The sequence below is a fragment of the Rhineura floridana genome, chromosome 9, assembly GCF_030035675.1.
Source record: "Rhineura floridana isolate rRhiFlo1 chromosome 9, rRhiFlo1.hap2, whole genome shotgun sequence".
Lineage (NCBI taxonomy): Eukaryota > Metazoa > Chordata > Lepidosauria > Squamata > Rhineuridae > Rhineura > Rhineura floridana.
In genome coordinates this window covers 47,256,574-47,281,104 of record NC_084488.1, presented here as the reverse complement: position 1 = coordinate 47,281,104, position 24,531 = coordinate 47,256,574, and the positions used below count along the sequence as shown (strand labels likewise).

At 40.3% G+C, this 24,531-nt stretch overlaps 1 protein-coding gene across 2 annotated transcripts in view; it reads right to left on the bottom strand.

The window, feature by feature from the left end:
• Nucleotides 1-24,531, bottom strand: part of GPM6A (glycoprotein M6A) — a 318,969-nt gene that overhangs the window by 127,113 nt on the left and 167,325 nt on the right. Inside the window, exon 2 of one of the 2 annotated variants that reach the window (XM_061583661.1) lies at nt 21,833-21,904. The exons of the other annotated variant lie outside the window; for it this stretch is intronic. Within the exon in view, the coding sequence (XP_061439645.1) occupies nt 21,833-21,904 (72 nt within the window). The remainder of the gene's footprint in view (nt 1-21,832; nt 21,905-24,531) is intronic. 2 annotated transcript variants of the gene reach the window in all.

Below are 24,531 nucleotides of genomic sequence, written 5' to 3'. Positions count from 1 at the left end.
GTCTCACATCCTCTGGTAAGAAAGTTTATTCTAATCATGTTGCATATTTTTGTTAATATTTTCATCAATTTCACATTTGAATTTTTTAAAGAATGCTAAAGTGATTGCCACAGTTTCACACTTCTGTCATCTAGGGAGCCTACCACCTCTTTGGCAGATCTCCTGCTCCTGAATATTTAGTGTATTTATTTAGGGTGCAGTCCAACTTGCCGCCCTTGGCTCCTACTGGGAGAAAGAGCGGGATATAAATCTATCTGTTTAAGATAGGACCTCATAAGGTCTGTTGTATTTTCTATGGTCCTATTCTTAATGTTTTAAATTGTCTTAGTATTTTAAGTGTATGTTTCATAGTTTTAATGTTACGAATAGTTTAATTCTATTTTAATTGTATATTTTTGTATGTTTTTTATCTATGTATAGTTTTTATTTGTAAGCCGCCCTGAGTTCCAGTTTTGGAAAAAGGGCGGGGTAAAAATAAAGAGTAATAATAATAATAATAATAATGATAATGATAATAATAACAACAACAACAAAACAAAACAACAAAACAACAACAACAACAACAACAACAACAACAATAATAATAATAATAATAATAATAATAATAATGCAGGGCTGAGGAGAGTTGGATGCGGCAAATCTCCAGCTGAGCCGGCTGGGTTCTGGCTGAGCCAGGCTATGCTAGCATAAGTTCCTCAGCAGGCTGAGCAAGATCCCAGACGGCTTAGCCAAGACAGGCACAAGTGGAGCCAGTGTAAGCTGGTGTAAGGCCTGAAAAAGAGGTGTGTTGGGGGGGTGTCAGGTGACGGACTGAGGTGAGGGGATGTAGGGCACATCCAACTTGTGTTTGGCGCTTTCCTACAGGTCACAATCCAGAGAAAAGAAAATAATTGCAAGAAAAATCAATGGAGAGGTCTTACTCCCTGGTAGGGGTATTTGGGAGAGCAGGCTTTATCTTTCTGGTCCCTGCACACAGCTCCTGGCTGTGCTGACCAGGAGCTAACCCAGAGTCTCCTGAATGGCAATTGAATGAGGAGGAACTTTACACCGGCTTCTCTTGCTCCAGCACAACTTATGCTGACTTCCTTTTAGTTGGATTGCTCTGTTATTTATTTATTTGTTTATTAGAAGGAGCCACGTGTGGCAAACAAGTGCTAAAACACTAAAAAAAATCTATAAACATCTTAAAAACAAAACATCTTCAAAATAATCTTTTTTTAAAATTTAAAACATCTTCAAAACATCATAAAATCAATTCCAACACAGACACAGACTGGGATAAGGTCTCTACTTAAAAGGCTGGGGGAAAGAGGAAGATCTTCAATAGGTGCTGAAAAGACAACAGAGATGATGCTTGTCTAATATTTAAGGGGAGTGAATTCCAAAGGGAGGTGCCACAACAATAAAGATCTGCTTCCTATGTGCAGAACAGACCTCCTGATGCGGTGGTATCTGCAGGAGGCCCTCACCTGCAGATAGCAGTGATCGACTGAGTATATAAGAGGAAAAACTATCTTTCAGGTATCTTGGTCACAAGCTGTATAGGCCTTTATACATCAAAACCAGCACCAGCCAGTGCAATTCTTTCAGCAGTGGGATAACATGTTGGTGATATACTGCCCCAGTGAGCAGTCATGCCACTTCATTTTGCACCAGCTACAGCTTCTGCATCAACCTCAAGGGCAGCCCCACATAGAACACATTACAGTAATCCAGCCTGCAGGTTACCAGTGCACAGACAGCAACCGGCCCAGAAATGGCTCCAGTTATCTTATCAGCCGAAACTGGTAAAAAGCACTCATAGCAACTGAGGTCACCTGGGTCTCTAGTGAAAAAGATGGATTCAGGAACACCCCCAGACTATGAACCTGCTCTTTCAGAGGAAGTACAACCCTATCCAAAGCAGACCAGTTATCCAGACTCAGGAACCACCTACCCACAAAGCCTCCATCTTGCTAGGATTCCGAGTCAGTTTACATCCAGCCCACCAGCAACTCCAGGCACTGGTCCAGGGCTCCCACAGGCTCACCCAATCCAGATGTTACCAAGAAATAGAGCTCGGCATCATCAACTGTTCATGGGAGACAAGGGAAGATTGGGGGATTTGGAGCTCGTGCTCAATGGGGTACAACTGCCCCTGCGAGACCAGGTCCGCAGCCTGGGGGTCATTCTTGACTCCCAACTGTCCATGGAAGCTCAGGTCTCGGCTGTAAGCCGGGCAGCACTGTATCAACTCCATCTGATATGGAGGCTGCGCCCCTACCTTTCCAATCATCTGCTCCCATCAGTGGTACATGCCCTGGTCTCCTCTCGCCTAGACTACTGTAATGTGTTCTATGTGGGGCTACCCTTGAAAATGGTCTGGAAGTTGCAACTGGTACAGAATGCAGTGGCGTGCCTGATTAAAGGCAGCCGCCGCCGAGATCATATCTCTCCAGTGCTAAAAGAGTTGCACTGGTTACCAGTTGCTTACCGGGCCCAATTCAAGGTGTTGGTTTTGACCTTTAAATCCCTACACGGTTTCGGCCCGGTCTATCTGAAGGAGCACCTCTAGCATCATCAGCGATGCCACCCAACAAGGTCAGCCTCAAAAGACCTTCTCTTCATCCCACCAGTTAAAAGAGCCAGACTGGTGAGGACTAGGGAGAGGGCTTTTTCAATTGTGGCCCTCAAGCTTTGGAACTCCCTCCCAAATGATCTCCGCCATGCCCCTTCTATGATGAGTTTCCGCTGAGCCTTGAAGACCTGGCTCTTTAGGCAGGCTTTTGGGATGGGCTAGGTTTTACTATTATTGCTTCAGATTTTTAATGTTTAATGTATTTGTATGTTTTATTTTGTACGTCGCCCAGAGTGGCTGGACAACCAGCCAGATGAGCGACTAATAAATTTAATAATAGTAATAATAATAATAACATACTGCTGACACCTCAACCCAAATCTCCTAATGACCACTCACAACCACAGCTTCATATAAATGTTAGACAGCATTGGGGACAAGACACTACCCTTAGGAAACCCATAGTACAAAGACAGTCATCCAATGCTATTCTTTGAAACCAATCATGGAGAAAGGATCAGAACCACTGTAAAACAATGCCTCCAATAGCCATGTCACCGAGTTGGCTCAGAAGTTACCATGGCCAATGGTATCAAAAGTCACTGAACAATCCAGTAAAAATAATATGGTTGGCACTGCCCCATTCTTTTCCTGATAAAGGTCAGGGACACCAAGGCCAATTCAGTCCCATATCCAGGCCTGAACCCAGATTGGAATGGGTCAAAATAATCTGTGGGTATTTGAGACCATGTGGTAGTTGTCAAAAACCAAGGGGTCCAGGTTGGGCTTTATTAGTCATATCACTGCCTCTCTCAGGGCATCTGGGTCCACTCCCTCCTGCAAAGCCATGTTGACTACACCCTGGAACTATTGGGTCATACTCCCTCAGAAAGCTTTAATAATCCAAGAAGGGCAAGGGTCAAGAAGACATGCTGGTGGCTGCATTGTTGCGAGCACGTCATCGGACTGCATCAACGGAAACTGACCCCAAGAATTTGCAGCAGATGTAAAGAAACATTTACCTTTACATCTTTAGGAATATATGCCTCAATTTTTTTCTTTGCTTGCCTCATCATCATTTGCATTTGTTTTGCTAGACTTTATGCTCTACATAAGATCCTCCGTGGCGCAGAGTGGTAAGCGGTGGTAACGCAGCCGAAGCTCTGCTCACGGCCGGAGTTCGATTCCAACGAAAGGAGGAAGTTGAATCTCCGATAAAAAGGGTCGAGGTCCACTCAGCCTTCCATCCATCCATGGTTGGTAAAATAAGTACCCGGCATATGCTGGGGGGTAAAGAAAGGCTGGGGACGGAACTGGCAATCCCACCCCATATATATGGTCTGCCTAGTAAACGTCACAAAACATCACCCTAAGAGTCGGAAACGACTCGCACTACAAGCGCGGGAACACCTTTACCTATGCTCTACATATTTTCTCTCATTTGGGTAAGGCTTTGTGTGGTTTCTTTATGTGGAAAGGCCATAGCTCAGTGATAAAGCATCTGCCTTTCATGTACAGTGTCCCAAGTTCAATCCCAACACCTTCCAGGTAGGACTGGGAGTGTACCTTGTTTAAAACCCTAAAGAGCCACTGCCAGTCACACCTCCCCCCTTAACAGGAAGCTGTTTTATACTGAGTCAGACTATTGATCGATCAAGCTTAGTATTGTTACACTGACTAGCTACTACTGAGCTGCCTCAGTATAAGTCTACGTTCCTATGTTATTTCACAGCACTGGTTAACCATACAGGCTTCCTCTTGGTTTGTATTCTTACTAAGTGCAGCATACATGTTATCTAAGCCTATGTTTTTAAATAATCTCCAAACTTTCTAAAGCTTTCTAAATGGATTTCCTTTTAACCTTCTAAAATTAAAAGCAACTTTAAGATTTTTAAAGGAGAGTTATTGAGGTGAACACTTATCGCATAATTTCTGTTTCCTGACTCCTAACTGAGCAGAACAGAGGTAACTGTATCAGCTGGTGCAGAGGATATACAAGTGAGCTGGCTCTCAGCATGTTGAAACAGAAGAGACTGTTGTGGAGAAGAACAACAGAGAGGAAACTCCATGGAAAAGGATGACAGGAGCAGAAGAGCCACCCTTCACCGGTGGAACTATGGAACTGCTTTCAGGCACTTGAGGAAGACAGCCTAAAGGGGAAGAATTGCAGGAAACATGCAATAGGAAGTGAGAAGCTGAAACTCGGTCAAGCAGAGACAATGAAACCATACCCCACAATAATAAGAAGAGAAGAGTAGTAGTAATAGTAGTAGTAGTAGTAGTAGTAGTAGTAGTAGTAGTAGTAGTGGGAGACTCCCTACCGCATGGAATTGAAACCCAAGTATGATGAGAAGACCCATCTATGCTTTGTCCCTGAATGATGGATCAGAGATTTGACAGAAGCACTGCCATCACTCATAAAACCACTGACAAGCATCCTTTTCTTCTCATTCATGTGGGAATGAATGATAATGCCAAGCGGAGCTACAAAAAAATCACATCAGACTTTGAAGCTCCGGGAAAGGAACCCAAGCATGTTGGGGCCCAGATAGTTTTCTCGTCCATCCTTTTGGTCCATAGAAAAGGAGTAGAAAGGGAAAGAAAAATACTCCTGGTGAATAATTGGCTATGAAGGTAGTGCTGACACAAAACATTTGGATTCTGGGACCACGGGCTACGCTTCCTGGAAGATGGACTGCTGGCAAGGACTGGGAAGAATATGTTTGGCATAGCATGGAGAAATTCATCAGGAGAGCTTGAAACTGAATCCTAAGGGGGAGGGAGACGTAAACTTGGTGGTAGCAATTGACAAAAAACTTGTGCACAGTAACAGGACCTGAGATAACAGCTCTAAATGGGGCCCAGTAATAGTCTTCATAAAAATGTAGGAAGGAAGCCAGGCCATAAATCACATGGTCTTCGATGTCTGTATACTAATCCCCAGAGTATGGAAAACAAACAGGATGAACTTGAACTCTTAATACAGGAGGGTAAATATAACTTGATAGGTGTAACTGAAACTTGGTGGGATGACTCCCATGACTAGAATACAGCAATTGAAGGATATAACTTGTTCAAGAAGAACAAAGGGAACAGAAAGGGAGGCGCGTCACACAGGTGGGAGGCGGGTATATGTTAAAAATATATATCCCTGCACAGAAATACAGGTGGATAAACTTGGTAGCTCCACAGAGTATCTGGAATAAAATTAATGGGGCAAGGAATAAGAGGAACATAGTGGTTGGAGGCTACTACCAACCACCCAATCAAGGGGAAGCCGAGAATGAAACTTTTGAAAAGCAATTTGCCAATGTTTCGAGGAGGGATGACATAGTAGTAATGGGGGACTTCATTTACCCAGATATCTCTTGGGAGACAAATTCTGCCAAACACAGCTCCTCTAAGAAATTCCTGACTTATGTGGAAGATAACTTTCTCATACAGAAAGTGGAGGAAGCAACTAGAAGATCAGCTATCCTAGACATGATTCTAACCGAAAGAGATAACTTAGTGGATGAAGTGACAGTAATGGGAACTCTGGGGGAAAGTGATCATGCTACACTTGGCGTTCTTGATTTTAAAGGAAGCAAAAGATGAGAGTAGCCATACGTGTACCCTGGACTTCAGGAAAGCCAATTTTAATGAACAATGGTTAGAAAGGTTCCAGGGCAAGCAACCCTAAGGAGAAAAGGAGTCAAAGATGGGTGGGAGTATAAAAAAGGAAAATCTAAAGGCACAATGGCAAACAATTCCAAAAGTAAAAAAGGTGGAAGACAGAAGAAGAAGAAGACAATGTGACTTCACAAGAGTTTAGAGATGACCTGAAAACAAAAAAGGACACATACAGGAAGGGGAAGGCTAAAGATGAGAATGAGCTGAGGTTAGTGAAAGATGCTAAAAGCAACAAAAAAGCTTTCTTCAGGTACAGCCATAGTAAACGACAGAGAAATTGTGGTATAGCTACTCAGTGAAGATGACAAAATGATAACAGATGACAAAGAAAAAGCAGAAATGCTCAATTCCTACTTTGGCTCAATCTTCTCCCCAGAGAGGGTCTATGATGCTCCTGGAAAATGTGAAGTTGAAGGGGCAGGATTGCAGCTTAAGATTAATAGAGAAACAGTCAAGGAATACCTAATTACTTTGAATGAGTTCAAATCTGCAGGGCCCACTGAACTGCATCCTAGAGTATTGAAGGAACTGGCTGAAGAACCCTCAGAAACACTGTATATTGTCTTTGTGAAATTGTGGAGAATGGGTGAAGTGCTGGATGACTGGAGGAGGGCTAATGTTGTCCCTATCTTCAAAAATGGGGGGAAAAGGAGGAACCTGGGAACTAAAGACCAGTCAGCCTGTCAACAATCTCTGGGAAGATTCTGGAGCAGATTATAAAGCAGTCAATATGTAGCTTGGAAGAACAGGCTACACAGGAAGTGGATTGGACTGTGAAAGACCAACCCAAATTGTGTTTGCATATTATCCCAGTATGTCTGTAGTTTAGGACAGCATATTCAGATAGTCAGCTTTAATACTTGAGCATCTCCAACATTTGTCTAATACCTTTGGATATATTTTGGATAGTAGTGTAATGATTTTCCTTTAGATCAACCAAGTTTAATCTATGAGGTACATTGTGCCATATCCATTTCCATTTATCTATTTCCAACATATTGTAAATCCTTAGCCCATTTCATTACAAACATTTTTCTCATATTTCCCACGATGAGTACATAAATTCTTCCTATGAGATTTTTGCTTACATCTCTAAGTATCAGATTTTCAATTTTAGCTTTTCTTCTTATTGGGCCATATTTTCGCAACAGAGTTAAAGCAGCTTCTCTAGTATGGAAATATTTTAAAAAGTGAATGAAAATCCAATACATTTTCAGTTTCAGCATTAGGACTTAACTCCTGTGTCTGATAAGTCATATAACATATTCAAGTTTGATTGGTTCCATATACTCAAGTTACCCAGCATACCATCTATATGAGATATAAATTTGTTGTACAATAAGGATGTTAATGGTGATATTTATTCCAACTTATTAATGTGATGTAAACTGATGGCACTTTTAATGCCAGCTCATTCCAATGTTGTTCTTTGCTGTTGCTATCCATCCCATCCAAAAACCCATTAAAGGAGATCATGACCTAATTTCCAAATTCATATCTTGAGATATCTTAACAAAATTGATTTGCTATGTTAGATTTAATTCCGATACCTTAATATTTAACAGGTGGGCAGAGCAATTCAACTTGTCAGAGGGCAGCAGGAGTGAAGCCGGCGGAGGCGGAACTGGCGGAAGGGGCGGCCACATCCAGCTGCCACTCAGAGGCCACTCAATGGCCCCTTGTCCTGGCATATTGGCTGCTGCAATGGAGGGCTGCAAGAGGGAGCCAAATGGGACCTAGATATCACATAAGCCCCCGTTGCCCCTCCTCCAACCCACCCCCAGAATGCCCCTTTTGCAGGCCCTCTTCTGGCCTCCACCGGCTCCCCTTATGCCAGGCTGGGCTTCCCCAGCAGACCAGCAGCTGAGTCCAAGCCAGCCCTGTAGCCAGCCTTCCTTGTTAGATGGGGCAGCCATATTTCTAGGTGGAGCACTGGGGGGAGAGGTGCATAGTGACAGCCAATTCCCACACACACACTGGTGGAGAGGGTGTGAAGGTTAGACCAGAGGAAGGAAAAGTTAGTGACCTTCTCCCTCACTCCTCCTCTATCCAGAGAGTGTGTTAACTGACATGAATCTTACATAATCTCAGTTTAGCATGGATATCTTTAAAACAGGATTGAACAAATTCATGGAGGATAAGGCTACCAATAGCTACTAGCCATGACAGCTGCGCTCTTCTGCCATAGCCAGAAGCAGTATGCTTCTGAAAACCAGTTGCCGGAAGCCACAGGAGGGGAGAGTAGTCTTGCAATCAGGTCCTGCTTGTGAGCTTCCCAAAGGCATCGGGTTGGCCATTGTGAAAACAGGATGCTGGACTAGATGGACTACTGGCCTGTTCCAGCAGGCTCTTCTTATGTTTTTAATCTATTGAACTGTCTCACCCTTTCTGAGAGATTCCCCAGGAATACCGGACTTAAAAGCTTTACTTTGCTTATAACTACAGTCCTCTTTCACCTGTGGCCTAAGTCCCTGTGTTCTGATTCTTCATGAACTGAACTACTTTATTTGTTTGTTTGTTTTATTTATATCCCGCCCTTCCACCCAGCAGGAGCCCAGGGCAGAAAACAGAAGTGCTAACAACACATCAAAACACCATAAAAACAGACCTTAAAATACACCAAAACAAAACAACTTTAAAAACATTTTTTTTAAAAAAGCTTTTAAAACATCTTTTTAAAAGGGTTAAAAAACATATTGTTTTTTTAAAAAACATTAAAAAGCAATTCCAACATAGACACAGATTTGGATAGGTCTCAACTTAAAAGGCTTGTTGAAAGAGGAAAGTCTTCAAAAGGTGCCGAAAAGATAACAGAGATGATTCCTGCCTAATATTTAAGGGGAGGGAATTCCACAGGATAGGTGCCACCACACTAAAGGTCCGTTTCCTATGTTATGCGGAACAGACCTCCTGATAAGATGGTATCTGCAGGAGGCCCTCACCTGCAGAGCACAGTGATCAACTGGGTATACAAGGAGTAAGACAGTCTTTCAGGTATCCTGGTCCCAAGCTGTATAGGGCTTTGTACACCAAAACTAGAACCTTGAACTTGACCCAATAACAAATGGGCAGCCAGAGCAATTCTTTCACCACCAGGGTAACATATTGGCGATACCCTGCCCCAGTGAGCAGTCTCGTTGCTGCATTTTGCACCAGCTGCAGCTTCTGGACCAACCTCAAGGGCAGCCCCACATAGAGCGCATTACAGGAATCCAGTCTGGAGGTTACTTTGGTAATGACAGTGAGCTTCTGAGTTTGGCTTTGATACTACATTACGCATTTCAGTTTTAGATTCCACCTGAAAAACAAACTTGTTCATGAGCAAAGGCAAAGAGAAAATAAGTACTTTAGGGTGTGTTTGTTAAATCCTCTTTGAGTTACTCCTTCTAGCCTTGTTCCCAGCTTTGAGATTTTATTTCCTGTTAGATAATCAAGGGAAAGCTTTTTAACTGGCTGCTATATAAAGGATTAACTAAGCAGTTGGAAATTAATTGAGGAAAGCAATTGGAATTTTTTTTTACTGGTTTCTGGGTTGATTTTTCTGTCCGCAAACCCTGGAAAGGCCTAATGCTGAGCTACACATATTGGGAAAATCGGAAATTAGGCCTGAGTTGCAGCCTAAGTGGCTGGCCAGCCAGCTAGCTAGCTAACATTAGTGTACACAGCCGTTTTTCTACTCCTCTAGGGCTGTTTTCATCCTTTGCCATCAAGTACTCAAGAAAAAGAAGAAAAATAGTCATTATAATTGTGAGTTTAGTGAGTGCTTTAAAAGAGTAAAGGGTAGCCATTTTTTTTATATCACTTTAGGTTACCTCTTTATTTCACCCTTTAACAATAAGCACCTAATCCTGCTGTACTCATTATAACTGCAGAATAAACAAACTCTTACTTCTTACTATAGGCAAACAAACATGCTTCTTTATTGCTGAGAACTGAAATTGAAACTGAAAAGTAGAACAAAGGAAAGCCAAAGGAGTGGAGTCTAACTCTAGCCCGTAATACAAAGTTCTAATATTTAACTCTTCACTTTACAGGCTGTTTTTTTTTCAGGACCACTTAAGTAATTATAGGGTGACTGTGATCATGCAAAATCCAGCCTCAGTTAGGGAAAATCTTGACTGAGCAGATTTTGCAGGCTGTTCCAGATGAGGCTTTGTTGTGTGCTCCTCATGACATATTTACTGAATTTTTCAGAGGGTCCTATTCCTAAATTGCTCCTGTTCTTAAAACAGGCTATCATTCTTTAAATGGAGATTGTCATTGTCTGTCACATCACAAATTAAAAAGACAATTTCCCCCAAAAATCCTGGGGGGGGGAGGCAAAGCACAGTACAAGGGGGGAGCGACCCCATTTGTCCCCCTCTGGCTACAGGCCTGGTCCTGGCTGAGCCACAGCTGAACTGGTCTGAGGGTTTATGCTGGCATAGCCCAGCTAAACTGGGAGCCAGCCAACTCAGCCAGAGGTCCGCCATATCCAACTCACCTCAGCCCAGCATAAATAGCAGTTGGATTGCACCCTTAGATAACCATGGTATTTCCAATTGGGAAATTGCCTCCCTTTCTCTTCTTTACTCCTATCCATTCAGTTTTTTAATGTTTATTTTATACCCAGAAATTTGACTTTATTCTTTTAATATTATTTTTAGATTTTTACAAGATATTGAAAGATCCTTTAGCACCAAGGCCACATAATCTGCATATAATACATTTTTAAATGATGCACTCCATATTAATCCCAGGGTTTCTCTGTTCTATGGCAAGAGCAAACAGGAGTGGTGACAGCGGACAACCTTGTCTTGTCCCTCTTTGCAAGTGGAATTCATCTGAGAGTTCACTATTCACAGACACTTGTGCTGTTGGTTAGCATAAAGCAACTGAATCCACTGTTGGAAATTTGGTCCTATATTGTGCTCCTCTTAAAGTTTCTACTTTACTGCATTCAATGCCCTCTTTGAAATACCAAATTAACACCACTGACAGAATGGCCTCCTCTGTCCTTTCCGCAGATTTTATATACGGTGGGACTCAGCTGAAACAGGATGCTCTTTTTGTGAAACTCACCATTCTATACGTGCTTCACTTTTCAGATATTTTAGGGGAGGGAAGATCTTTTTCAGCACTTCACAGGGTGTTGTACAAAGCAGGCATCACTGGCATATATTTAGGTTACAAGTGCTATACATGTATATTCAGGCACCTTTTACACCTTCCCCACAATTGGTATACAGCAGCCACTCATTATGGTGTGAGCCTGTTTGCAACACCAGTCAACAGTAGCTTTAACACATCTTTGTTTTAAAATTGCCCTTCCTAGTAACAGCTATATCATTATAAAGCCATTCAGATATGGCAATGCGACAGCATCACTGAGGCACTGCTTTGATGCTGAATTAGTTTCATGCTTTCTCTGCATTGTCGTTATGCAGCCTAATCTGACTGATTACATAATGACATTGCTATTATTAGGATGAAATGGGGGGGGCGGGTTAAAGCCACAAAAACAGCATCCAAACAGGGCTGTAGACACTAGCAAACAGTAAAAGGGTAGCTTTGGAGAGTCATTTGTGAAACCCACAAGCTCTTCTATATTGCAAATGTTTGCTTGAGAATATTTGGTTGAACCCTATTATCCAGTAATAACTGTCACCAATTCCACCTGGTTATCCATATATTTATCCTTCCTATTAATCTTTTGCATTAATTTTGTTAGGTCTTTGATTACTTGATCAATTCTTTGTTGTTGCTGCTTACTTGATATCAACGTCTATCCCGTCACCAGTCTGAGTGTACACAACATCCAGGTCATTCTGCCTAAGAAATGGATTATCCTTCAACATATACTTCCCAACTTCTCTTGACTTTATCCTATAAATCCATGTTAAAGCTAATCTCAATACTTTTTAATTTTAATTGACAGCAGTCAAATTTCATTTTGGTTCCTTGCAGTATGTCTCTCTCATATAGGCTGAGCTTCTCATCTAAAATTCTTCTAACAAATCTAAATCCAACCTTCTGACACCATTCTCTCATCCAAGTATTGAGACCCATCTGGTCTAGCTGACCCTGCACACGGGGCAGGTAGCATTTCCACTTTGAAGGCCCTAACCCTAACAATCTAAATTTGTCTTCCAGAACTTTTTACTTTCCCAGTGTCTTTGGTGCTCCCCCATACTACCAGCCTATACAGACACTGCACAATGTCCACAGCCTTCACATCAGGGAGGCAAGTAACCATGATGCCACATGTCATCACCCCACCCCAGAGGTATATCCCTGACGAGAGATACATGGATGCAGATCGCTTTAAAAGGGGATTATACATATTCACATATAAGGATAAGGATATCAATGTCTATTAGTCAAGATGGTTGTGTAGCGAAATACAGTCCTCCCAACAAAAACAGGCTTTGAGGTTGATCTCTACGTTTCTCCCTGCCCGGGAGAAATTTCATCAGTCAAAAAAAAAAAAATGTTCTGACTGATTTATATCTGAATAAGCTTCTTTTGAGGCGGGAGCCCGTCCCAAAAGCAGGCACAAGCGAAGTCACCCTTCCCGGAATGAGATAAGGTCCAGCCAACAATGCCGGACGGACTTCCTAACAAGCTCTATCTGCTTAAGCAATACGTTTATCTTTTCTTGAAAGAGAGAACGGACTAACAGGCAAGCACCCTTCTTTCTATTATTTTTTTTACTTGGTTTAAATTGTTGCAGCAAAAGGAGATTTGTCAGATTGATCGGCTTTGGACAACTTCTGGGTGAGATATAGCTCTTCTCTGTTATTCACGAAATTAACAGCTTATCTCTGTTTCTGTCGCAAAAAGCTGTCCTGGAAGTGCATTCTAAAGATAATAAACAGAAGAGGGATTTCTATTCCTGATTTCTATTCCGAGGAATATTATATTGTCTGGGACTATTCTCTTTTTGGTCTATTTTATTTTGACGAATCTGCTTCTTCACGACGCCACTAACTGTTTTGATGCTGGGAACTAAATTTATTTTGCATTCTTGAACATAGAGAGATAAGGCAGGTTGCTCTGTTTATACTGTGATGTCATCAAGCCTGGAATATTAACCCAATTGTTGCTGAAATAAGAAGTGGTTCTTCTTTATTTTTGTTTTGCTTTGTTTTCGTGGTTTTAAAAATGGCAATCAAGAAAGTGGCTGAGAATCTGGAAGTAATTATGTTTCAGAAAATAATGGATGAGATTGAGATAACGAAACAAACCCTGCGACAGGGTAGTAAGGAGCTGAAAATTGAACTGAGCAAAATGACGCAGGAGTTTAAAGAAATAGGGGACCCTGTGAGAGAGGAGAATGAGATCAGAGATGAGAAAAGAAAAAATAAAGGGAAGATACAAGCCCTGGAGATTGGAACAAATGTGGAATTGGAAAAAGATCTGGAGTTTATGGATTTTAGAAATAAAATCTACTGTTTGGAATTTAACGTTATCTCTGAAGAAATTAATGAAGATATTAGAGATAAAGTTATCAATGGCTTGGATAATCTTCTGGACTGGAATGATGTGATGGAGCTTGATATAGAGAAAATCTATGGAATTAACTGCAGCCATGTGACAATGGAAAAACTCTTAAGAGATGAGCCAGTGCATTTTCTAAAAAAGAAGAACACAGATATGAATTTACAACAATGTTTCAGCAACTTATTCAGAATGTATGGCAAGAAAATATTTGGGATAGAGGAAATTCCCATTAGACTCTTATTATATGACTATGGCTACAACAGCAAGATTATTATGGAATACTGATAATGGAAGATTGGACACTGAAATTACTGGACTTAACAGGACTATTGAAGATGGAAGATGGAACTAATAGGGATAATGGAATAATGGCTATTGAAATTATTGGACCTAACAGATTCTGATGAGATGGATTAATCAAAATGTTTATTTGGACTATGATTATGACAATAAGATTATTATAATTATTAACGAGATGGATTAATTGACATGTTTATTTGGAGAAAAATTGATAGATATATTTCTTAAAGAATTGAAACCTCTCTTTGACTTTTTGTGGAAAGAATAAAGTAATGTTTATGAGATTTGATGATTAATTAAGATAACTACTGGAGGAAAGTGATTTTATAATATGATTTAAGAGACAGGATTGTTATATATTGTAGACCTATAACTGATTTGATATGTGACAAATGGGAAGTCAACATTTTATTTTTTTTTGTTTAATCATTTTTGTTTTGTTTTGTTTTTTGTCTTTGAATGTTTTATGATTTTGTTTTCTATGTTTTATGAAAATTTGAATAAAAATTATTGTAAAAAAAAAAAAAAGATGGTTGTGTAGCACCTCCAGTGGTATGCCTCTAAATGTCAGCTGCTGTGGAACACAAGTGCAGAAAGTATTATTGCACTTATGTCCTGCTTGCAGGCTTCCTGTAGACATCTGGATGGGCACTGTGAGAACAGAATGCTGGACTAGATGGGTCTTTGGACTGATTCAGCAGGGCACTTATGGACGGTTTTATCACTTGAAAGGCAGTTCCCTTCTAAGGGATTTTCCCCACATCCCTGATATGATGTACCCTTGATTTCCACAATAACTGAAGAGCTGCCATCTCCAAAATGGGACCTCTTTACAATGTCTCCAAAAGCCTCATCTACGTATATGTCTCCATTTCTCCACATCAGACACTTTAGGCCCAAGGAAACAAACTTGTTTACTGAGAGCCCATTGCACTCAGAATATACCCACAACAACTGCCCAGCAGCAGAAAGTCATATATATGACACTCCATGAAAGACAGTTGAGGCATCCCTACCAGCTTTTTACTTTTGCATCTTTTAACAGCTTTATGTTATCCTTTTATAGGATTCCCTTTGGCAATATATGTATTTTTTTGTTTGTGACTTCAGCAAGCTTGTATAAGGCTGAAAGAAGGTTAAGTGAGTTTAAACACTATGTTAACTCAGCTGGTCCCTGTCATTTAACTCTTCCAGGAGTCAAACTCTCACATTATCTTATTAGGACACTCTGTTGTGTTGGTTCTCACCTGTAACTGCTCCACAGTGTCTCTGTCCCATGTTCTGTTGTAACCAATTATGTTAAATGAGCATCTAAAAAAGAATGTAGCAATTTACAATCCTAGAGCAGATTATTCAATTGCTATAGCTGATGCACTTTCAGGGTCAGTTTTACGTACCATATAAAACCGCAGTTTCAGTCCTTCTCATATAACAGTAATTTTCAGTTTATTTATTAATTTATTATTTGATTTATATCCCGCCCTTCCTCCCAGCAGGAACCCAGGGCAGCAGCAGTTGAAAGGTAATGTATCCAAGTGGCTTAAGTATAAGATTACAAGTGTATCTGATGTGATAAAAAATGAAAAATATCCAACAATAACTGAGTTAGCAGGCCAAATGGATTGAAAATCTCATCCTTGATATCAATACTACCAACTGTTATTTTTTGCATAAAAAAATAGTGAGCGGAAGATTTCATATAGAATTAACAGCATTTGGAAAAATAGTTATACAAGGGACAAAAACTAGAAAACTATTATATATGTGCAAACAGCAGGGTTAACCAGTCCCCCCATCCCAATTCACACCATGGTAATATATGCAACAGCAGGCGGGACAAGGAGCATCTGGGTCAGTCATGCCAAGCAACAGGCTGAAGCACAATGGTGTGCTGGCTCCATTTAGACTCTGCGTCAGGCAGCAAAACATCTTGAGCTGCTACTGGGTAGGGTGACTAAGATATTTATAATTGGCTTTATACTGACTAACAAAATACTAGTAATCATTGTGTGTGTGTGAAAGAGAGAGAGAGAGAGAGAGAGAGAGATACACTGGTCACATAACTGAAATTGTGCACAATAAACATGCATAGGCAGAGGTGTGATCTTGGCAGTAAGCCCCATTCCCAACCTACGTGTATTCACTGTGTGTATATGAACTGTACACTGTACTCTGTGTGTGTGTGTCTTCATGAACAGCTGGGAAGCTAGTTTCTTCAGGGCTCCCACTCACTCACACAGCATGTACATGAATAGGGACTATACAGATGCAAACATGCTGTACATAGGTCACCACAATCCCAATTCTTCCTTCACATGTTCAATGTCTTCACTTGCATGAATAAGACTATAAAGTGTGTGGGTATGTGATTGAGAGTCTGTATATTTCAGGGTTCACTATGCAATTATGGGGCTGAAGTGCATTCATGCCCGTAATGAAATACCAGGTTGTTGGATAGTTTCAGATGTTTTAGCAGAAAATCCTCTGTGCAATCACAAAGGTCCAAACGTTCAGGTTAACAAAACAGAATATGAGCATATTTTGGTCTCATAAAAGCAAACATGTATGGTACTAAAATGGTAGGTTATTTAGCCATTTTATATATAAATAATTATAATTTATTTATCCTCCGTGGCGCAGAGTGGTAAGTGGCGGTAATGCAGCCGAAAGCTCTGCTCACGGCCAGAGTTCGATTCCAACGGAAGGAGGAAGTCGAATCTCTGGTAAAAGGGGTCGAGGTCCACTCAGCCTTCCATCCATCTGTGGTCGGTAAAATGAGTACCGGGCATATGTTGGGGTGTAAAGAAAGGCCGGGGAAGGAACTGGCAATCCCACCCCATATATATGGTCTGCCTAGTAAACGTCGCAAGATGTCACACTAAGAGTTGGAAACGACTCGCACTACAAGTGCGGGGACATCTTTACCTTTACCTTTATCATTATAAAATCACCTAAATGCAAATCAAATAATTTCTTTTTTACCACTTGATTTATCCTGCTTCTTAGTGCTTCTTAGTGCTATGTAAACAATTAATGTATATGGCTTTAAGTAACGTAAGAAAAAAGCCAGCCCCACCTGAAAAGTTTACTGGTTTAATTCTGACAGTAGCAAAAGTGAAAAAGGGGAAGGAATGAAAAGATAACAAAGGTGGAATGTAATCAAATGCACTTACAACCTATTTCACAGTTGGGATGAGGATTAATGGATTAAGCCAAAGGTTTCATAGAGAAGAGGAGTTTTAAAGAAAAAGATTACACTGTTGTTCTATACTTCAGTTTTATTTATTTTTTTGCTTAACGGGAATATGAAATTTGCAATTGTTAATTTTGTTTTATTATGCATTTTAAAACAGTTCAGATGTTCCAGTTTAGTGCTTAAAGACCTGTGTGTCTTCTTTGTGTGTTTATGTGTATTACATACATACACACACACATAGGAACATAAGAAGAGCCTGCTGGATCAGGCCAGTGGCCCATCTAGTCCAGCATCCTGTTCTCACAGTGGCCAACCAGATGCCTGGGGGAAGCCCGCAAGCAGGACCCAAGTCACACACAGGCACACACACAAAGAAAACAAAGTTTCGTCCTAGAGTTAAGATATCTTAGCTAACAGTACAACTCCAGATGTATGCAAATAAATTCTACCTACAGTTTATAGAAAGTGTATGTCCTTTTCCTCAGCTCTCCAAGTATGAGTATCAAGAGTGATCAATATGCATAGGATCCAATGTTGAACACTTAGTACTAGGACCAAACAGGATGATTTCTTTTGTCATGAACAAGGGTAGTGAACTCAACACAGCTGAACTGGTGCTACTGAAAGGAGAAGCAGACCGGTCATCATGAAAGCTATGCTCAAATACAAATCAAAAGGTGTTACACACTGTTAATCAACATGAAACTAAATCAAACTAAACATTACATGGTCAGTACATATAACAATTTACAGCAAACTAAGACAGATCAAAAATATGGATAGCCAAGTACTGCAAAAATGAATCAATAAAGTGAATGGGAAAATATGTATGTCAATTAAGTCTTGGTATTTGTCATGACAGAGCAGCAAAACCACTGCGGGTTTGAGAGTGCTTCATGCTCTGTGCTTGGCAAATGAAGAACTTGTCTTGCAGGTCACTATTATCCCTAAAATCAAATTCATTTATGGGGTTAAGCTAAACCAACATGGGTGGCGACACTTTATGTGAAGAGAAACAGAAGAGCACCCAAACAAACAATGAGTAATCATATCCAAATATATTAATGAATAGTTATCTGAGTTTAGAAGCAATGTTAGGACTTCAGTCTCCTCAAACTCTAGAGATGAATTAAATCAAAACAGGAACCATGATGCAAAGGAGAAAGAGCAAAGCACACATCTTCATTAGCTCCAGTCATCAAATGAGTTGTGAAGCTGCCTTTAGGGCGCTCTACTGAATGGAAGTATGGCACATTTGAAATGGCTGAGAACATTATATAGGATGAAAGGAATTAAGACATTCATTTAGAATAGCCAACACCCAAATTATGGACTTTTATAGATGTTTTAGTGAATTCTTCTTTTCAATAGCAACCCAGTTAGACACCCATATTTAATAATAGTTAAACTAGCAATTTCATAGGCTCAGAATCTTTTCAAACGGAGAAGAAATCTGATTTCTATCCTCTTCCTTTGCAGTCTGAGCTAAATCACACTTTCAATCAACCTCCATGAACTAACATGTCGTGAGCATGGAGAATAATGTCAAACACTGTTTTGTTATTTGTTTTTAAATATTTTGTTTGTTAAAAAAGAACCACATGAGAGTTCCATTTATGCTCTGATTATGAAAGCTTAATGTGAGCCTTCAAATTTTTATCATCAAGGTTCATTCTTTCAAAAATGTGGAATAGGGGGATTTTTTTGTCCTTCCATAGACAGCTGCAAAAACTATAATCTCCAGAATTTGCCAAGAAAACTAGCAAGAGAACTAGTAGAATGGCCAGAAAGCACTGAAGTGATGCACAGCACAGCACCCATTATGTTCCCCAAATCTGGGCTATTCATTATTTATTTATTTATTTACTGCACTTGTATACCACCCCATAGCCGAAGCTCTCTGGGTGGTTTACAGCAATCAAAAACATTAGAAAAAATATACAATTTAAAACACATATTTTAAAAACAATTTAAAACACAATTTTAAAATTTAAAACAATATAAAAACCAGGTTCATCGTAGTCACATCATCTGAACTTTAACATCACATCCTTGCAACAGTACAGAAGCTACAGGGGCACATGGGTAACTGACTAAAAACTACCCACATGATTTCCCCTTATTCCATCTCTCCCATTCTATTCTGTATAAAAACTAAAATAAAAAATGCTGCACCCAGGAAGTATAAAAACCATATGAAGATAACATGGTGGCATGTTGCAATGGCAGTTGGCCAAACAGGAGCTTCCAGATGTCAGCCTCTATCCGAGTGTCATTTCCAGGTACATGCTGTTATTCCACAGCCACATACAGAATTAAAATAATCATTGTGATCTGCAGCATACTGCTCCATTCAGCTGGTGGGATGTGGTGGCCCTTAGACATGAAACTTTTGCTTCAGAGGCAAATGTTTACCTCGGCAGTTGTGGAGAGCTTCATGTGAATGCAGAGGGGAGACTAACATATCTGCATTTAAAACACAATCTATAGATATATGTAGTTATGTGTGTATATATGTGATTGTGTGTGTGTTTATATGGATCACTCTGAATGCCTCGATTGCAAGACATTGGAGCGGGAGGGTTAGATAGGTGCTGACTATTCTAATAGCGGTCATGACAACCCATGGATTGGAAGCAGCCCCTTCCTCCAATGCCCCTCCCCTCTGGAAAAAGAAAATCTGTATTTTTCTCTGTTTGCAACTTCTCAGAATAGAAAAAAAACTGTAATAAAGCGGATTCCTTCTTATGTCACTGTCCTACTTTCATACTGCATCACATGAAAGCAATTTTGCAGGCACTTAAATCTGACACATAGTACTTCCATTACCCACATTATACACTCAGAATTTAAACAGAAGACTTATTGATTTATTCAACAGTTATTTTAATAAATTATTCACATTTCATTTATGAATGCTTCATTTAATAGCACAATATAAATAAATCACTGTAAGACAATGCATTCCAAAGGGACTTTAAATGAAGAATTTTGATCTTGTATTTTCAGTTTCTCCCACTTGGTTCAAAAATGATTTGACAATACAACTCTTTCTTTGAATTGATTATAAATGCCTACTATCCTTTCCCTGAAAACTTTTTGTTGACTGTGTTTGTAGGTTGTTTTCATAAGTAATTGAGAAAGGCTGACAGAGAGCCTTCGGGCTTAGGGCGGTATATAAATTAAATTAAATAAATAATAAATAAATAAAATTATACCTTTCTTACCTTCTAAGAGTTTAATGCAAAAATTATGAAAGAAGCCAAGGGGAGAAACTCATTTGAGACCCTGTGTGCTTCAGGAAGAGTTGGGTGATATGGCAGCTTTTTCTACCTGACCATAAGCCAAAAAGCAGTGGAAACTGTAACCACCCTATTGAGCAGAGTGATGAATCTCAGATTCAGAAGAGAAAAGACTGCCAGATGCAACAGTTTAACAAGGCGTACATGATGTGTAGGAAAAACCACCAGTGAGGAAAAGAATTTGGGTGCTTCCTTATGAATGGTGGTGGGATTTAGAGCTGAACTATGTAGCCACTGGTAACAGTGAACTATATCCCCCCACCCCAAATAATACTGGACTTGACCTTCTCTCTGCTGCTGGCAGTGGTTGTGATGGATAAGTGAGGACTGTAAATCACTTTCCAGAATAAATAAAAGTGGAAAGACAGACTCAAAGTTACAGTTAGGCTATTCTCTAGGAGTTGTTGACCTTAGTCAAGGAACTGAAGCTTGATGAGCTGCTCCAACAAATGTTGCCTCTGTTACAATGAGTTTTGTAATACTAAAAAGTGTAAGGCTGAGTCACACAACATTATTCAGGCTTTGTAGTAATGCTGCCAAGATTAGCTCTTCGATATTATACAGGGACAGAGTCAAGTAGGCTGGCAAATAAGGGTTTGTTGGGCCAGTCACTCATCCTTGGATATTGTTCCTGCAATAATAGTGAAGGAATTGCAGGTGCACCTAAGGCAGGAATTGGGAAACTCAGGCCTGTGAGTAAAATGTGGCCCTTCAGGATTCTCTGTCTGGGCCTCAGGACTCTCCCAAAGCCATGTCCTATTCCCAGGCCACATACCTCATTGGCCCTGCTCCACCCCTTCCTCAACTGCTTAACTGGGAATGCCTCTTGGTTGCCTGGATGGATTGTTGCATGTGTATATATAGAAACCTTTGGCATTTGCATGGCTAGAATGTACCTTACTGTACAAAGTTAATAGTTGCATCCATCACTCCACTCACTTTTGCCTCTAAGCCTCACTGACCCCTAGCATGTGGCTTCTAGAAGGTTGTCCACAAGGAAATGTGACCCTGAGGCTGAAAAGGGTTCCAACACAGGCTTAGAGGCTATGGGAAGCCAGGTATGATTTCAGGCATAGCAGGGAGAACCCTGACCAGTTCTCTTCTACGTATGGCAGACTAGTAAGTGTATATTCAGAGCCCTGCAATTCCATACCAGAAAGATATACAAAGCAACAAAAGTTTATACTGGTTTCTGATAACCTGCTTACTTTTTCCATACCATCCCAGGTCCAGTCTTTATTCTGCAGTGCTATCCAAGTAGAAATTCTTGAGGACTGGACTAAATTTTTGAGGAAGAACTAAAATAGCAAATGTACAGCTTACCTAAACGATGACAAGTGAGGTGCATGTTAACCAAGCAGATTTCTTCCTCTCTCCCTGTCCTACTGCCCATATCTGAAAGGTGTAAACACCAAGTAGGCAGAAAAAAAAATAAGTATACGACTAATACAATCAAATGAAATAAACATGGGAAAGTATGGTTCAATATGGGAGCAGTTTCCTGAATCTGTGGAATATTCATCTCTCTTAACAACTGTGTGCAAAGACCATCCTTAGGGCATTGAGCAATGCAGCCTGTTATACAACTGGAGAAGGGGGACCATCAGGCAGTTATTTTCAGCCAGTGGACTGTGTACCAAAATCCAATTTAAACCCATTCATAAATAGCCTCCTTACCTAAATGTTCTGTCAGCCCCAGATCTGTTTTATCTTAATGTATTATTCAGAACAAGCATAACATAACATGTTGAAACTTCCTCTAGATCAGTCTTCCCTAGCCTGGTGCCCTTCAGATTTTTGGACTACAACTCCCATCATCCCTGACCATTGGCCATGTAGTCTGGTGCTGATGGGAGATGTAGTTCAAAACAACCCTTCAGGTTAGGAAAACTGCTCTAGATAATGGGTGATTGGGCCAAGCCAGATTGATTCTCTCTGCCAACACAAAGAGGGATGAATTTGGGGCTGATTTGGCCTTTACATATACACCTCTGTTATTTCCCACCACAGGTTCAGGAACACTTAACAAAAACAAGTGACATATAAATCAAGGCCATATATGCCATAATTTAGGTGCAATTGTGGAAGGAATTTTCTAGCCATGAAAAAAAAAAGCAGTTAAATTATAATATGACCAGGAAGGCCTGTGCAGCTAATTTGCACATTGTAATACATACAGTTTTCATAAACAAGCCAAAGGCAAAACCGAAGTTGATACATCAGCTAGGATATATGTACTCCAACTGGTTAAGTGATTATCAGGCAGATAGAAAACAATGAAAAGACTGAGGAAAATATAATGATTTGTATCTCAAGATGAGTAAAGAGGACATTCTCAGAAGATGTTTGCTGTTCCCTTGTCCATTTTGCGGTTGCCTGCACCCCTGAAAAGCATTTCTGGTGGATTGGGGGCCCTCCTGAACAGTGTGGAATGCAGAGGAAGCATTCGGGAGGTGGTAAACACTACCAACTGGGCAAATGTCTACCTGATTTGGGGAGATTTCCACCTTTCAGTGCAGCCTCCCTCACCCCACTCCACCCCCTGAAATCAGAGGGGGCCCTCAACCCTCCAGAAAAGCTTTTCAGAAAGTGCAAAGAGCTGAAGGGAAAAACAGCAAATGTTTATGCTGCAAACTTTCTTTCCTTCCCTTGTCTTAAGATTCAAACCAATGATTCTAAAATTCACTTAACATGTTTTCTGCTTTGGCATATAGAACAATGATATTTTAACCTCATTTCTACAACCACAAGCGCTTTTCAGACACAAAAAACTATTGTGCCATGATTCCCATAGTCTGAACACTGGGTCCCTAACATGGCGCCCATGGGCACCACAGCACCATCAGTCATACACACATTGGCTTCAAGGTTCCCAATCCCTTCCAATTTAAAAATAATTGTTAAAAAAACGAAGGGTTTGGGGATACTTTTTGTTTGCATGGTTGGTAGGGGTCATCTGTTTTGGGGTTTTCCTGACTTTTGTCTGTATTTTATTATTTGGGGGTTATAGGTGTTTGGAGGAGGTTCTGAGTATCACCAGTTTTTTCTTTTGTTCAATGGGCATTTTGTGGGGTCCACAACAGTTTCGTAAATTTCCAAATGTTCCCCTAGGCCCAAAAAGCTTGGGGACACCTGGTCTGAATTATGCAAAAGTGCTTGGGAAAAGATATTCAAGTTTTGTTATTTAAAATGTGTAGTTTCTGGTTCAGAGGCTCCTTCCATGTGAAATAGCTCCAGTACACACATGGAAGTTGTGTTGCTGCAGAGGCTTCCCATCTCACTTGTAAGATCATCCCCTGTTCACGTATCTAATTGAAAGATCAAAATAGAAATGTCAGCCTCTTCTTAATGTGAACAAATTAGCTTTGACTTTATATACACTTTGCTGGTTGTGAGTTGCCCTTCTTTTACACTGGTTAAGGCCCATGTGTTCCCAGATATTAAATGTGTGTGTGCTGAGGGACCCTATTCCTCCAGTGAGTATTTTCTCCAAAACAAGTAGAGGGAACAAGGGAAGACAACACTGGACATGGCTGCTTACAAACAAATACTGAAACCTACTGACAAACAATAATAAATGATAAAAGATGGAATGATCCATATATCGACAAGACAATATTGGGTCCAGGAATTTAGCTGATTCATTCGCTGATTAGAAGTGTGCAGTTATATATTTTTCTTCTTCTTCCTTTTTATTATAATTATCACAACAGTAGAAATATTTTTTCTAAGAGTACAAAAAGAAACAAGAGGAAGAACTATATTGCAACATGAAAATGAAGTAAACATACATAGCTCCCAAACTCACATGCACACATTTTGCTAGCTCACACCTGCAAAACTAAATCCTGTTTGCCTCCACAAGGTCACCTTTAACTACCCCCTCTCCTTTTCTTACAGTTTCTTACAGTTTGCTGCATGTATGTATACTAATATCTAGGAAATAAACCACAAAAATCACAATGAAATGAATAAGCAATTCTCATTTTTTATAAAAAATGTTGCACTTCCATAGATGTGGA